The sequence below is a fragment of the Onychostoma macrolepis genome, chromosome 05 (genome assembly GCF_012432095.1).
Source record: "Onychostoma macrolepis isolate SWU-2019 chromosome 05, ASM1243209v1, whole genome shotgun sequence".
NCBI lineage: Eukaryota > Metazoa > Chordata > Actinopteri > Cypriniformes > Cyprinidae > Onychostoma > Onychostoma macrolepis.
This window is the reverse complement of record NC_081159.1, coordinates 18,862,107-18,879,498: the sequence shown is the minus strand read 5'-3', so window position 1 is coordinate 18,879,498 and position 17,392 is coordinate 18,862,107. Positions and strand designations below refer to the sequence as shown.

At 37.3% G+C, this 17,392-nt stretch overlaps 1 protein-coding gene across 5 annotated transcripts; it reads left to right on the top strand.

The window, feature by feature from the left end:
• Positions 1 to 49: 49 nt before the first annotated feature.
• Positions 50 to 17,251, top strand: ndor1 (NADPH dependent diflavin oxidoreductase 1). Of its 5 annotated transcripts, none has more exons than XM_058775000.1 (15): positions 50 to 219; positions 1,137 to 1,292; positions 3,795 to 3,872; positions 3,971 to 4,068; positions 4,192 to 4,290; positions 13,082 to 13,183; positions 13,268 to 13,471; positions 13,561 to 13,691; positions 13,811 to 14,025; positions 14,194 to 14,301; positions 14,842 to 14,956; positions 15,069 to 15,215; positions 15,525 to 15,643; positions 15,801 to 15,895; positions 16,509 to 17,251. In XM_058775000.1, exons 1-15 carry the CDS (start codon positions 175 to 177, stop codon positions 16,651 to 16,653), a joined length of 1,857 nt encoding a protein of 618 aa, XP_058630983.1. In that variant the 5' UTR covers positions 50 to 174; the 3' UTR covers positions 16,654 to 17,251. The 5 variants fall into 5 exon arrangements, with proteins under 5 accessions (XP_058630983.1, XP_058630984.1, XP_058630985.1 ...); XM_058775001.1 differs by having other exon boundaries at positions 83 to 219; positions 1,151 to 1,292; XM_058775002.1 differs by lacking the exon at positions 50 to 219 and adding an exon at positions 724 to 874.
• The last annotated feature ends 141 nt before the right edge of the window (positions 17,252 to 17,392 follow it).

The following is a 17,392-nucleotide window of genomic DNA, read 5'->3' as shown; positions in this document are numbered from 1 at the left end:
GCCCTCTAATGGACGAATTATATGTTACAAGTATATGTTCTCGGATCAGTTTTCTTAATTTTGCGAAGTAAGTTTTAACTACAAATAACAATTATTTTGTGAATATGTGTGGCGATTATGGGTATCTGATATATTAGGATAAATAGTATGGCAGTTTCTACAATATAAAGAAGAATGAATCTGTGCGGAGTCATTGCTGTAAATTGTGTGTATGGACAGGTAAATATGCTGGCTCGTAAATTTTATACAGATGACTCTAAAATTCTGTACTTCACTTGAAAAGGCACGCATGTGGTGTAAATATAAAGTTAAAATGAAAATCTAGGTGGCATTTCATGACGGGTTAAGATTTTTTCTTTAGGTGGACAAGTGTTTGTTTCTAATGATGTACCCACTTTTGCATGCTGTGTTAAGAATTATATGTATATTTTTGTGTGTAAGTGATTCAAAAAATACTGTCATAATGGTCTTAAATAACCTTACATTAAGTGATACAAGGTATTTCTGCTCTTTTAGAAGCACTGAGATGAAAGTCTGTATGTTTCTTGTTTATAAATGTATGCTTGTAAGTTTTTATTTTTTTATATGGACCTATGGATCTGAAATAAAAAATGAATTGATTTGAAATCCAATAATCCAATTTTAGGCGTGTTTCCCGAAGTCTTTCACTCTAATTTTTAGCTTAGGTTACAGTGTCGTGAATGAATTGCACAACTGTCGTAAAATGACGTTGGCTCGAATGGAAAATGAACTCTGCCGTAAAGCGCTTCATGACAACATGCTGATGTCCCGGTGAAGTGAAGTCCGTTCTACATTCTGTCAGTACATGTGCTGACGGTAGTGAGGGTATCACTTAAAGTGCTTATATATTTAGGTAAGCCACTCAATCTTACTCAACTGGAATATTTTCTGTATCGTAGATCACGAAAAGATGCAGGGTATTGCATGAGAATTGTCACGTAGACAGTGGGCGACAAAAAGCTGTCACTGACATGCCTTTACATCCGTCGGTTCAATAACTAACCATTGATATAGTCTCATAAAAAGCTCCGGTATTGTATTTTATAGTGTATCTGACGTTGATTGCTCAAAAACCACGCTAAAACATTGCTGCATTTATTTGCTTCTCTGATCAGTTGTCTGATTCCAGTGACAAAATGAGCACCCACGCTCTGCTGGTCCTGTACGGGAGTCAGACGGGAACAGCGCAGGACACAGCAGAGCGGATCGGCCGCCAGGCGCAGAGGAGGCGGATGAGAGTCCGAGTGGAAGCTCTGGACAGTTACAATGTGGTCAGTGCACGATGCAGTCTGCAGTCATACACAGACACGGGAAGTAGGGCTGCACGATATTGGAAAAAACTCACATTGCGATATTTTGTATTTCTGCGATATATATTGCGATATGAAAAAAAAAAAAAAAAAAACTCCAGATGACTTGAAAAGCTCTATTTGGAAAAAAAATATTGTAGATGAGTAAATCAGCATAGAAAAATGAACAAATTACAAACATAGATAAATATAATAGAACAAAGATATAAAATAAATAAACAGTGCTTTATATGTTGAATGAGAGAGACCGCGATCTAACAAACTGCTCCATATAACAAAGCACTGTAAGCAATAACGATTAAAACATCTAATTGCCAGATTCCCAGTGTCCTACCTATAATTATTTTTTTATGTACAAATACAAATCTTTAAAGCCAGTTTTCTAAGTTTCGCACTAGTGAGTTTCACACTCTGGAGCAGCAGAGCTCGCGGCAGTCCACCTGTCACTCAAGTGACCACGCCCTTAATTATGCAGAACTTTAAGGCTTAATATAATTTAAACGGATGAGTTATAAAAAAATTCACCCCCCTCACAGTTGTCACGAAGGGCAAAATTAGCTATATAGACCAAAATAATTTTTTGTACCAGGCTGTAAACATGTTTTTTTTCTGCTGTAAAGTTGGGCATTTTAACATTTTGGAGCCAGCCTCCAGCGGCCAGTCGATGAACTGCAGTTTTAGTCACTTCCGTGTTGGTTTCACTAGAGGCAGCGGGAGGTTGCCACTTGGGCGCGAGACGCCAAATCCTTGCGAGTAAATCCCTCATTCTTTTTATGACGTACTGACACAAAGTTCAGAGGATTTGCAACGGTCGTTTTTCGCGTCCAGTGAAGACATTGCGTCGCGGGGTGGCGTGATGCGATAGCTGTCGCGAAAACGATCAGTATAAATATAACGGTCTAAAAATCGCACATCCTGCGATGTGACTATCGCGGATGTGCATATCGCGATATCGATGCTGAAACGATATATCGTGCAGCCCTAACGGGAAGGTTAATTGGTTAACAGTAACGCTATAACTCATAAGCTCTTTTGCTCTATGTTAAAGGGATAGTTCTCCCCAAAATGAAAATTCTGTAATTAATTACTCAACCTCATGTCGTTCCAAACCTTCGGAACACAAATTAAGATGTTTTTGATGAAATCCGAGAGCTCTCTGACCTTCCATAGACAGCAACACAACTGAAATGTTCCCAGGTCCAGAAATGCAGTAAGGACATCAGTACAACAGCCCATGTGAGATCAGTGGCTCAACTGTAATTTTATGATGTTAAAAGAATACTTTTGCAGGTCAGAAACTCTCAGATTCCATCAAAAATATCTTAATTTGTGTTCCAAAGATGAACGAAGGTCTTACAGGTTTGGAACGACATTAGGGTGAATAATTACAGTTTTTCTCAGTCGCTTTGGTGCATTTCTCAGATCAGAAATGACATTTTCAAAACTACTTGTTGCTCAAAATGTATTATATAGTTCTCTGTGCAGTTGTCTTACCCATAAAAACATATAGTCATTAGTTCATCGTATAAGTCATTAAATGCAAAATGGTTGATCTAGTTGTAATAAACTGTCAAGCATATTTTCTACACATTTCTATTAGGCTTTTTGTAAATTTGCCATGAATTGTGCAAGTGAATCTTGACTTTCACTAATGAAGAGAATGTAGATCAATCAATTATAAACCAGTTCTCTGAAATAGCTCAAAGGTGCATCTCATTAAGCTTCAATTGGAAAGCATATAGACAAAGGACAACACAAGAGTTACAAATTCTGAGAATGGATGAACATCCAGAAAACGATCAGGGTCAACAGCCGAGAGGAAGAGTAAGAAGGCCAAGGACAGAGGCGCATATCAGATGAAATAAGGGCCATTATTGTGGACCATGTTGTCAATCATGGCCTTACAATGGTCAAAGGGTGCAGCTAAATATTGGGAGATCGACCATATCATCAATAATTCCAACATTTCAAAACAGTCTTTATCAATCAATATCCCACATACAGTAATGTGTAAATTTGTACTTTTGAAATGGATATATGGCATACATAAGAAGCGCAGCCTTCTGCATTTCAGTACAGTAACTGTCATCCAAACTGTTGCCATAGTTTACATCAGGTAATACTAACAGAGTCCACTGTTATATTGACAACATGACTAAGCATTTTGACTATCTTGTTTGTGAACAATGACACAAGGACTTCTGATTTCATTCTGATGGCACTGATATGTTCATTGACATAAATACTTACTTTTAAGAGATGAACTAAAGATTCTGAGTAAGTTACAGGCTTTTGCAGGTAATCCATTGTGTGGTGCTGTTTGTACAAATTGTTTTGAGAAATGCACATACTTTGCAAATATTAAGGATGATTCGTGAAATGCACCAAAGCGACTGAGAAAAACTGTAATGACAGAATTTTCATTTTTGGGTGAGCTATCCCTTTAATATGTCTCCTCGTTAGGCGAACTTGATCTCAGAGTCTCTGGTAGTGTGTGTCTGTGCCACCACAGGACAGGGGGATCCTCCAGACAATATGAAGGTCAGACCATAAACAACAATTTAGTCACTAAACTTTAATATTGCATAAACCTTTCACGCATTTCATATATTTAAATGTTATATATTTGCTTCATATAGAAATTCTGGCGATTCCTGTTCAGGAAGTCTTTGCCTGCTGATTCTCTTTGTCGTCTTGACTGTGCTGTGCTGGGCCTTGGAGACTCCTCTTATCCAAAGTATGATGACTGAAGTTCTTTTTTTAATTAATTTGAAAGGGTAAATAATCTTTTAGAACTGATGTCACTGGCGTTTTCATGTTAGACGACAAACAACACAGACCGTTTTGGGCCTTTTTCCAGGTTTAACTTCATTGCTAAGAAGCTCCATAAGCGTTTGCTTCAGCTTGGTACTAATATGCTGCTGCCTGTTGGACTGGCTGATGATCAACATGATCTGGGGTGAGCAGAGATTCCCATTACATACTGACAAAATGTCTCGGTTTATTCTTCTCTTGTAATTCAAAATAAGTGGAGGTAAGGGTTGTCATAGTTAGGCATTTTAAGAGGTTGATGAGCTTTGGAATCCATAAGATTTTTAATGGAGTCTCTTATGCTCATTAAGGCTGTATTTATTTGATCAAAAACACAGAAAAACAGTAATATTGTGAAATATTATTGCAGTTTCTAATATTGGTTTCCTATTTTAATATACTTTAATATACCCACAATAAAATATAATTATTAATAAAAAGAAAAAATATATATTTCTTTGACGCAGCACTGAATTGTCATCAGTCATTAGTCCAGTCTTCAGTGTCACATGATTCTTCAGAAATCATTCTAATACACTGATTTATTATCAGTGTTGAAACTGTTGTGCTGCTTAATATTTTTTTTTGGAACCTGTGATATTTCTCTTTGATTCTTTGATGAATAAAAAGCCATATGTAGCCCAAGACTGGTTGCCCACTCAAACTAAGCAGGGTTGAGCCTGGTCAGTACCTGGATGGGAGACCTGGGAAAACTAGATTGCGCCTGGAAGAGGTGTTAGTGAGGCCAGCAGGGGGTGCTCACCCTGTGGTCCGTGTGGGTCCTAACACCCCAGTATAGTGACGGGCACACTACAGGTGCTGGTCATATAATTAGATTATCATCAAAAAGTTGATTTATTTCACTAATTCCATTCAAAAAGTGAAACTTGTACATTATATTCATTCATTACACACAGACTGATATATTTCAAATGTTTATTTCTTTTAATTTTGATGATTATAACTGACAAATTGATGATATTCTAATTATATGACCAGCACCTGTATATTGTAAAAAGCACTGTCCTTCGGATGAGGCATTAAACCTAACCCTAACTCCCCCCTATATGTAAAGCGCTTTGAGTACCCAGAAAAGCGCTATATAAATGTAACAAATTATTATTATTATTATTATTATTAAAAGAACAGAATTTATTCAAAATAGACTTTTCTAACAATGTAAGTCTTTATTATCACTTTTTCTCCATTTATAACATTCTTGCTGAATAAAAATATGAATTTCTTAAAAAAAAAAAATTAACTGACCCCAAAATTTTGAATAGGAGTGTACATTGTAACACAAAATTTATATTTTGAATGAACACTGTTCTTTTTAACTTTTTATTTATCAGAGAATCATGAAAAACATATCACAGGTCAGACACACACACACACACACACGGCTGGTCAGCTGTCCTTGTAGGGACTCTCCATAGGCGTAATGGTTTTTATACAGTACAAACCATATTTTCTATCGCCCTACACCTAAACCTACCCCTTACAGGAAACTTTGTGCATTTTTACTTTCTCAAAAAACTCATTCTGTATGATTTATAAGCTTTTGTACCCACGGGGACCTCAATTTAGGTCACGAGTCCCCATGAGTCTGTGTGTATTCAGGTTTAAGTCCCCACCAGGATATACAAACCTGTACGCACACACATATATATACATATACATATACATATACACATATACATACAGTGGTGTGAAAAAGTGTTTTTTTATTTTTTTGCATGTTTGTCACACTATAATGTTTCAGATCATGAGACAAATGTAAATATTAATCAAAGATAACACAAGTAAACACAACATGCAGTTTTTAAATGAAGTTTTTTATTATGAAGGGAAAACAAAATCCAAATCCACATAGCCCTGTGTGAAAAAATGCTTACCCCCTAAATCTAATAACTGGTTGTGCCACCCTTTTGCAGCAACAACTGCAATCAAGCGTTTGCGATAACTGGCAATGAGTCTTTCACATCGCTGTGGAGGAATTTTGGCCCACTCTTCTTTGCAGAATTGTTTTGATTCAGCCACATTGGAGGGTTTTCAAGCATGAATGGACTGACTGTTTAAGGTCATGCCACAGCATTTCAATTGGATTTAAGTCCAGACTTTGATTTGGCCACTCCAAAACCTTAATTTTGTTTTTCTTGAGACATTCAGAGGTGGACTTGCTGGTGTGTTTGAGATCATTGTCCTGCTGCATAACCCAAGTGCACTTGAGCTTGAGGTCACAAACTGATGGCCGGACATTCTCCTTCAGGATTTTCTGATAGAGTGCAGAATTCATGGTTCCATCAATTATGGCGAGTCATCCAGGTTCTGAAGCTGCAAAGTAGCCTCAGACCATCACACTACCACCACCATGTTTGACTGTTGGTATGATGTTCTTTTTATGAAATGCTGTGTTGGTTTTACGCCAGATGTAACGGGACACACACCTTCCAAAAACTTCAACTTGTGTCACATCAGTCCACAGAATATTTGCCCAAAAGTCTTGGGGATAATCAAGATATTTTTTGGCAAATGTGAGACAAGCCTTTGTGTTCTTTTTGGTCAGCAATGGCTTTTGCCTTGGAACTCTCCCATGGATGCTGTTTTTGCCCAGTCTCTTTCTTATTGTTGAATCATGAACACTGACCTTAATTGAGGCAAGTGAGGCCTGCAGTTCTTTAGATGTTGTTCTGGGTTCTTTTATGACCTCCTGGATGAGTCGTCTTTGTGCTCTTGGAGTAATTTTTGTAGGCCGGCCACTCCTGGGAAGGTTCACCACTGTTCCAAGTTTTCTCCATTTGTGGATAATGGCTCTGATCATGGTTCACTGGAGTCCCAAAGTCTTAGAAATGGCTTTATAACCCTTTCCAGACTGATACATGTAAACTATTTTGTTTCTCATCTGTTTAGGAATTTCTTAAGATCACGGAATGACGTGTTGCTCTTTAAACATGCTTCACTTTGTCAGACAGATTCTATTTAAGTGATTTCTTGATTCAACAGGTCTGTCAGTAATCAGGCCTGGGTTTGGCTAGTGAAATTTAACTCGGCTTTCTAAAATAATGTGGTTAATCACAGTTCTTTCATGATTTTACGCCCCTGATTAATTTCATCTAACAGTAGGGGGGGACAATAAACATAAAATTTCTCATAAGCAATTTTTGAAGGGGACACAAATAATACAGCCAAAATTGTACTTGTAAGGATAGCTATGCGTACACAGCATGTGTACATAGCATGGACCGTGTTTAAATATGAGTTCAGTTCATACAGTGGGGCAAAAAAGTATTTAGTCAGCCACCAATTGTGCAAGTTCTCCCACTTAAAAAGGTGAGAGAGGCCTGTAATTTTCATCATAGGTATACCTCAACTATGAGAGACAAAATGAGAAAAAAAATCCAGAAAATCACATTGTAGGATTTTTAAAGAATTAATTGGTAAATTCCTCTGTAAAATAAGTATTTGGTCACCTACAAACAAGCAAGATTTCTGGCTCACACAGACCTGTAACTTCTTTAAGAGGCTCCTCTGTCCTCCACTCGTTACCTGTATTAATGGCATCTGTTTGAACTCGTTATCAGTATAAAAGACACCTGTCCGCAACCTCAAACAGTCCAACTCCAAACTCCACCATGGCCAAGACCAAAGAGCTGTCAAAGGACACCAGAAACAAAATTGTAGACCTGCACCAGGCTGGGAAGACTGAATCTGCAATAGGTAAGCAGCTTGGTGTGAAGAAATCAACTGTGGGAGCAATTATTAGAAAATAGAAGACATACAAGACCACTGATAATCTCCCTCGATCTGGGGCTCCACGCAAGATCTGTGGGGTCAAAATGATCACAAGAACTGTGAGCAAAAATCCCAGAACCACACGGGGGACCTAGTGAATGACCTGCAGAGAGCTAGGATCAAAGTAACAAAGGCCTCAAATCCTGCAGTGCCCCTGCTTAAGCCAGTGCATGTCTGGGCCCGTCTGAAGTTTGCTAGAGAGCATTTGGATGATCCAGAAGAGGATTGGGAGAATGTCATATGGTCAGATGAAACCAAAATAGAACCTTTTGGTAAAAACTCAACTTGTCGTGTTTGGAGGAGAAAGAATGCACTAATCCAAGTTGCATCCAAAAAATACCATACCTACTGTGAAGCATGGGGGTGGAAACATGCTTTGGGGCTGTTTTTCTGCAAAGGGACCAGGACGACTGATCCGTGTAAACGAAAGAATGAATGGGGCCATGTATCGTGAGATTTTGAGTGAAAACCTCCTTCCATCAGCAAGGGCATTGAAGATGAAACGTGGCTGGGTCTTTCAGCATGACAATGATCCCAAACACACCGCCTGGCAATGAAGGAGTGGCTTCGTGAAGAAGCATTTCAAGGTCCTGGAGTGGCCTAGCCAGTCTCCAGATCTCAACCCCATCGAAAATCTTTGGAGTCCGTGTTGCCCAGCGACAGCTCCAAAACATTACTGCTCTGGAGGAGATCTGCATGGAGGAATGGGCCAAAATACCAGCAATAGTGTGTGAAGACTTACAGAAAACGTTTGACCTCTGTCATTGCCAACAAAGGGTATATAACAAAGTATTGAGATGAAATTTTGTTATTGACCAAATACTTATTTTCCACCATAATTTGCAAATAAATTCTTTAAAAATCCGACAATGTGATTTTTTTGTCTCTCATAGTTGAGGTATACCTATGATGAAAATTACAGGCCTCTCTCATCTTTTTAAGTGGGAGCACAATTGGTGGCTGACCAAATACTTTTTTGCCCCACTGTATGGTTCACCACGCGGTCATATTATAATTATTATTTTGCGTCATCCATAGTATTTTAGGTTTCGTCTGAAACCGAGTACGTCTCTTTATATATTCAACCGCATTAAGCCCACTGATCTGCCACTTAACATCATATTGAGCAAAACCCAACACATAGGTAGGTCTACAATATTAGCCTAATATCAGTTCACACACAGGTTTATCACTGTGTTAGTTGTAGTGGGTGACAGGCTACAGTATTAAGCTTGTTAACCTTATAATCGCTCATAGAAAAACATTGGATATCATAATTTTTTTGTCATGACTAATTTATTAATGATCCAGCATCATCTGTAATAAAGAGAGAATAATTTCACCCGATGTTTAAAGAGAATAAAATAGCCTTGACAGCCTAAGTTACTTACACATAACTAACTGTTAATGAAGAACTTGCTCTCCCCCACCGGACTCCTGTGTGTGTATCGGTAAAAGAGGAAAGCAGGCAGTGGACCAAACCACTGTGAGGCAAGGGAGGGGGGAATCAAACATTTGCGTTTATTTTGTTTTACTACTCACGCAGTTATTTTAAATACACAGAGTCGCTTGTAATGATATTTTTAGGGGGGACAAACCTCAGATGGGATTTACGCCTATGGATTTAATAGGAGGGGGCAAGCACTTTTTCACACAGGGCCATGTGGGTTTTGATTTAGTTTTCCCTTCATAATAAAAAACTTCATTTAAAAACTGCATGTTGTGTTTACTTGTGTTATTTTTGATTAATATTTAAATTTGTTTGATCTGAAACATCAGATCTGTGTGTGTGTGTGTGTATATATATGTATGCATGTATGTATGTATGTATATATGCATGTATGTATGTATATATGCATGTATGTATGTATATATGCATGTATGTATGTATGTATGTATGCATGCATGTATATATGCATGTATGTATGCATGTATGTATGCATGCATGTATATATGCATGTATGTATGCATGCATGTATGTATGCATGCATGTATGTATGCATGCATGTATGTATGCATGTATGTATGCATGCATGTATGTATGCATACATGCATGTATGTATGCATGTATGTATGCATGTATGCATGCATGTATGTATGTATGTATGTATGTATATATGCATGCATGTATGCATGTATGTATGTATATATGCATGCATGTATGCCTGTATGTATGTATATATGCATGCATGTATGTATGTATATATGCATGCATGTATGTATGTATATATGCATGCATGCATGTATGTATGTATATATGCATGCATGCATGTATGTATGTATATATGCATGTATGCATGTATGTATATATGCATGCATGCATGTATGTATGTATGTATGCATGCATGTATGTATGTATATATGCATGCATGCATGTATGTATATATGCATGTATGTATATATGCATGCATGCATGCATGTATGTATGTGTATATATGCATGCATGCATGCATGTATGTATGTATATATGCATGCATGCATGCATGTATGTATGTATATATGCATGCATGCATGCATGCATGTATGTATGTATATATGCATGCATGCATGCATGTATGTGTATGTATGCATGCATGCATGTATGTATGCATGCATGCATGCATGTATGTATGTATGTATGCATGCATGTATGCATGTATGTATGTATGTATGTATGCATGCATGCATGTATGTATGTATGTATGCATGTATGTATGTATATATGCATGTATGTATGTATGTATATATGTATGCATGCATGTATGTATGTATGTATGCATGCATGTATGTATGTATGTATATATGCATGCATGTATGTATGTATGTATATATGCATGCATGTATGCATGTATGTATATATGCATGCATGTATGCATGTATGTATATATGCATGCATGTATGCATGTATGTATGTATGTATGCATGCATGTATGTATGTATGTATGCATGCATGTATGTATGTATGTATATATGCATGCATGTATGTATGTATATATATATGCATGTATGTATGTATGTATGTATATGCATGCATGTATGTATGTATGTATATATGCATGCATGTATGTATGTATGTATATATGCATGCATGTATGTATGTATGTATATATGCATGCATGTATGTATGTATGTATGTATATATGCATGCATGTATGTATGTATGTATATATATATGCATGCATGTATGTATGTATATGTATGCATGCATGTATGTATGTATATGCATGCATGTATGTATGTATGTATATATGCATGCATGTATGTATATATATATGCATGCATGTATGTATGTATGTATATATGCATGCATGTATGTATGTATGTATGTATGTATGTATGTATGCATGCATGTATGTATGTATGTATGTATATGCATGCATGTATGTATGCATGTATGTATGTATGTATATGTATATGTATATATATATATATATATATATATGTATATGTACTGTGTATATATATACAGTCATGGCGAAAAATATTGGCACCCTTGGTAAATATGATCAAAGGTGGCTGTGAAAATTAATCTGCATTGTTACTCCTTTTGATCTTTTATTAAACAAATTCACAAAAATCTAACCTTTCATTGGATTATAAGAATTTAAAATGGGGGGAAATATCATTATGAAATGAATGTTTTTCTCAAATACACATTGGACAATTATTGACACCCCTAGAAATTCTTATGAGTAAAATATCTCTGAAGTATATTCCCATTCATATTCACAATTTTGAGCACTCCAGGGTGATTATGAACATGAGATTATCCAGCCATGGCTTCCTGTTTCACAGAAATATAAATAAGAGGGAAAACAAAGCCCAAATTCCCTTAATCATCCATCACAATGAGAAAAACCAAAGAATATATTTCTGATGTGCAGCAAAAGGTAATTGAGCTTCACAAATTAGTGAAGTGGCTTTAAGAAAAGAGCAAGAGCAGTGAAAATTACCATTTCCACCATCAGGGCAATAATTAAGAATTTCCAATCAACATAAAATGTTACGAAACTGCTGGACTGGACGTGTGTCTATATCGTCCTAATGCACAGTGAGAAGGAGAGTTTGAGTGGATAAAAACTCTCCAAGGACCACAGGTGGAGAATTGCAGAAAATAGTTGAGTCTCGGGGGTCAGAAAACCTTTAAAAAATTGTCAAACAGCACCTACATCACCACATGTTGTCTGGGAGGGTTTCAAGAAAAATTCTCCTAGCTCATCCAAAAACAAACTCCAGCATATTCAGTTATCAGACACGACTGGAACTTCAAATGGGACTGGCTTCTATGGTCAGATGAAACAAAAAAAATGTTTTTTAGCAGCAAACACTCAAGATGGGTTTGGTGAACACAGGGATAAAAAGTACTATGTGTACAATGAAATATACTGCTGTATTTTTGATGTTGTGGGCCTATATTTCTGCTGGAGGTCCTGGACATCTTGTTTAGACACATAGCATCACTGATTCTATCAAATACCAACAGATAAAAAATCAATAAGTGTCTGACTCTGTTAGAAATCTTATAATGGGCCATGTTTGGATCTTCCAACCGTACAATAATCCAAACACAAACCTCAAAAACAACACAAAAATGGGTCACTGAGCACAAAACCAAGCTTCTGCTGGCCATTCCAGTCCTCTGACCTGAACCCTATAGAAAATGAGTGGGTGAACTGAAGAGAAGAAGCACCAACATGGAGCTGGGAATCTAAAGGGTCTGGAGTGATTCTGGATGAAGGAATGGTCTCTGATCTCTTGTCAGGTGTTCTCTAACCTCATCAGGCGTTATAGGAGAAAATTTAGAGCTGTTAAACTGGCAAATGGAGGTTTCAAAAAGTATTGAATAAAAGGGTGCCATTAATTGTGGCCAATGTGTATTAGAGAAAAACATTTATTTCATAATGATATTTCCCCCCATTTTAAATTCTTATTATCCAATGAAAGGTTAGATTTTTGTGAATTCTTTTAAATAAAAGATCAAAAGGATTAACAATGCAGATTAATTTTCACAGTAACCTTTGGGTTACAAGTCCGACTCTCTATCCATTAGGCCATGACTGCCCCAGAAGACTGCTCTGTGACTGTATATATATGTATATGTATATGTAATGAATATATATGTTATGTGTGCACCTGATATATCTATATATCTTTTTATTACTCCTCAGGCCAGATGGTGTGATTGACCCCTGGTTGATTTCGTTCTGGCAGAAAACCCTGTCTCTCTACCCTCCTCCAGCTGGCCTTGCTCCACTCCGTGAGGAAGAAAAGTAAGTCTGTCAACTAATCTAACAATAATGTTTATTAAATGAATGAATTCAAATGGATAACAATTCATAATCTATCTTTTCCAGACTTCCACCCCGATACGTTTTCCACTTCCTAGATGAAGTCCCAGACAAGCAGACTGAGCATCTCCAGACCCCTGATAATAAGGCCCCTCCCACCCCACTGCAGCCTTTTCCAGCTCGAGTTGTGTTCAATCAGAGAGTGACTCATCCTTCACACTTCCAGGATGTCAGGCATATCGAGTTCGACATCACCGGCTCCAACATTCAGTGAGCATACATGAAATATTTCAAATCAAATCATACAGATTAAATGTCATCACAAAATGGTATGAAAAGATGTTGTCTATCTCTGACAGGTACAGTGCAGGGGATGTTGTAATGATGAGACCCTGTAACGATGCAGAGGATGTGGAGCAGTTCTGCCAACTACTGAAACTTACTGACCCGGAGACATACTTCACACTAACTCCCACTGACAGCAGCACAGGTGAGACTAAACATTCTGTCATGTTGTTCCAAACCCACGTGTCAAACTTCCTTATGTGATCCATGTAAGAAAGAAAGTCTTACCTTTTAAACTCTGTGTTCCTCTCCTTCCTGTTGCAGCAGTCCCTGAGCGTCTTCCTCAGCCCTGCTCTGTTCGCTTTCTGGTGGAACAGTTCCTGGACATTTCTGCTGTTCCACGGCGTTCCTTCTTTGAGGTGTTGGCCACTTTTGCCACTAATGAGCTGGAGCGTGATAAACTTTTGGAGTTCAGTTCCGCTCAGGGTCAGGACGCTCTTCACTCCTACTGCAACCGACCCCGTCGAACAGCCCTGGAGGTCAGAGATCACTTGACTGTTGATGTGAATTAATACAATTTTTTTTTTTTTTGGATGTCTGTAGATTCATTTCATACACTGACTGACTTCTTTTGTCATAGGGATTAGGAAAGAGCTGTGTAATCATTCAAAAAAAAGTGGTGTAATCCCTTTCTAATGTTAACTCAGGTACTGGCAGACTTCCCTCATACCACAGCCGAGTTGAGCATTGACTACTTGTTGGATCTTTTTCCAGAAATTCAGCCTCGCTCCTTCTCTATTGCCTCGTCGCTCTTGGTAAATATTTTTTACGTATATATTTACATAAATATATATTTGTTAAACATTTATAGAGTTCTTCTGTTCATATGTTTGGGGTTAGTAAGATATTTATTTAAAGAAATTAATATTTTTATTTAGTAAGAATGCATTAAATTGATCAAAAGTGACAGTAAAGACGTTTACGAATGTTACAAAATTCAAATAAATTCTTTTGAACTTCCAATTCATCCAAGAATCCCGAAAACGAAGGATTGTTGTTTCCACAAAAAAATATTAAGCAGCTGTTTGTGCATTGAAAATTGAAAATAATGTTTTTAAGCACCAAATTAGGATATTTGAATGATTTCTGAAGGATTATTTGACACTGAAGACTGCAATGGCTGAAAATTCAACTTTGTGTTCACAGGAATATATTACATTTTAAAATATATAAAAACAGAAAATATAAGAGACTTTTTTCAAAAACATTATCAACCCTAAATGTCTGAACGGTGGTGCAAACATTTATAATATTTCTATAAATATGTCTTTCTGATTTTACCTTTTCCCCCACAGCAACAGCCTAACCGCATCCAGATTTTGGTTGCCGTGGTGAAATATAAAAGCTTGCTTTTTAAGCCACGCAAAGGCCTCTGCTCTTCTTGGCTGGCATCTCTGGACCCTTCTAACGGTTAGTCTGATCAAACTGAAAGAAAGTAAAAAACAGTCAGTAATGTTCTCAGACAAATAAAATATATGAAATCTGTACATTCCATTTTATTGGTGTCCAAAATGCTATTTAGGAGATGTTTACGTACCGCTTTGGGTGAAGAAGGGAAGTTTGAGTTTCCCTCAGGACCCAGACACCCCTGTTATAATGGTGGGACCAGGGACTGGTGTGGCTCCCTTCAGATCTGCCATACAGGAGAGGGCTGCTCAGGGGAAGATGGGTGAGTTTCTTGTATTTTGCAGTTTTTCAGAAATGAAAAAGATTGAAAGTGATCAAACTTGAATTTTGCTAAAGAGGTTTCTGGTGAGCTTTTTCCTCTAAAGGTCTGATGGATTCTGCTTTATTTGTGCAGAATGGTAACAATCAAGACATGGGGCCTATTTTTTAAATATACTTTTATAAAACAGTGTGATAATACAGAATTTGATAAGTAGTGACTGATTGTGTGTCATGAGACATAATGCTGTTGCTAAGTCACAGAATAGTTAGTGATAATACATTCTAACTGAAGTCTCATCTCCTGTTTCAGCGAATGTGCTATTCTTTGGCTGTCGGTCTGAATCAAAAGACTTCTACTGTCGATCAGAATGGGAGGAGAAGGTACAGGCGGGCCAGATGATCCTTGTCACAGCCTTCTCCAGAGATCAGGTCAGACAACTTTAAGAATACTGCGTAGGTTTGTCCAATAAGCCAAATATCCAAAATGTGCAGTACTGGGGAGGTCCCAAGAACACTTCCCTGGAAATGTTTCCTTTTATAAGTTGTGGAATATAATTAGGTAAATTTTAATACGATTCATTTACAGGAGGAAAAAATCTATGTTCAGCAACGTGTGAAGGAACAAAGCAAACTTTTATGGGATCTGATAGCAAAGAAGAATGCGTTCTTTTACATAGCTGGGTAAGTCTTTTTTAACATCAAGTTTAGGCATTCAACAACACTTTACTAAAACATTAACATTTTTAGGGAATGTCAAACCCTTACATGTATGCAAAGTCTCTTTAAGACAAGTCATGTCACTCGGCGGCCATCTTTGAAACATGCAAGTGCTGCTCCTATATCTTTGAATGGGGAAACATCAAATTCTCCAAAACTGTTCACTAAGCTTACGATTAAATTTCATATTTAAAATCACCAAAGAAATCTGACAACAACTGTATCGTTAATGTTGTTTCTTTTGCTCAAATAGCGTTATAAAAAGCTTATTTTTCAGGCTAGATCAGCCAGTGCGCATGCGCAGTCCTCAGCACACATTTTAGAACGCTGACTGTTTCTATTTCAACCGGAACTTCTAATGGCAGCTGCAGTGACGCGCTGACTTTACCAATTAGCTCTTTCATTCAGAAGGCGGGGCTTCCTGCAATTGAGCGTTGCATTTTTCCCCATTCAGAACTATAGGAGTGACAAGTCTTGGGTATTCTATAGTCTTTGATGTATGGTTGTTTAGCAATATGACAGTACTGCACATATGAGGAGCATTACAGAAATGAGCTACCCTTCCCTTTTCACCCAGGAATGCCAAGCAGATGCCCACAAGTGTGTGTGACGCACTGAAAGAAGCATTCCAGAAAGAGGGTGGCATGTCTGAAAACCAGGCACAGGAGATGCTGGATGCCATGGAGAAAACAAAACGCTTTCAAAGTGAAACCTGGTCCTGATCTCTCTCTCTCTATTACACACATAGCCTTAATAACCAACAGCCTCGTGTGAAAGTGAGTCCAAGAGATTAAATGGTGTTAAGAGTTGTGGTCCGACCACTTTCTTCTTCTGAGTTGTTTCCCCACTACCTTGGACAATGCAGCTGGGACCTGTAAGTGTAACTGAAATTAATATGAACACACATAACTAGACCATGATATTAACTGTAAACTAGGTAGTTACTGCTTCCAGTTTTGTTGTATAAAACTGAAGGATAAAGTGATAAAGACTTGAAACCAAAGTTGGAAATAATTCAATTCTTCGTTTTTTTTTTTTTTTTCATAAAATAAATATTGACCAAAATATGTCCATACCAGTCTCAAACTTGTATATTCTGCATTAGTGGTTCTCAATCAGAGGACCTCCACGGACTCTCAAGGTGGCCATAAATTTATAAAACATTATTAATATATATTAAAATAATCCAAATATGACAAATTAAAAATATCAAGATGGGAGCTGAAGTCATTTTTATTTTCCCTCAATAACTATTTTTCTGAAACAATAGTACTAAAGTCATTAAATACATCAATAAAATGTTTGAAAACAAGCAGCTGTGTCATAATTACAGCAGACAGATCGTAATTATCTTACAAATATAGCATATACGGGGGACATGAATATTGTGTTGGACAACGAGGGGCCTTCAAGCCCAAAATGTTGAGAACCATTGTTATACACAATAACACTGTACAAACA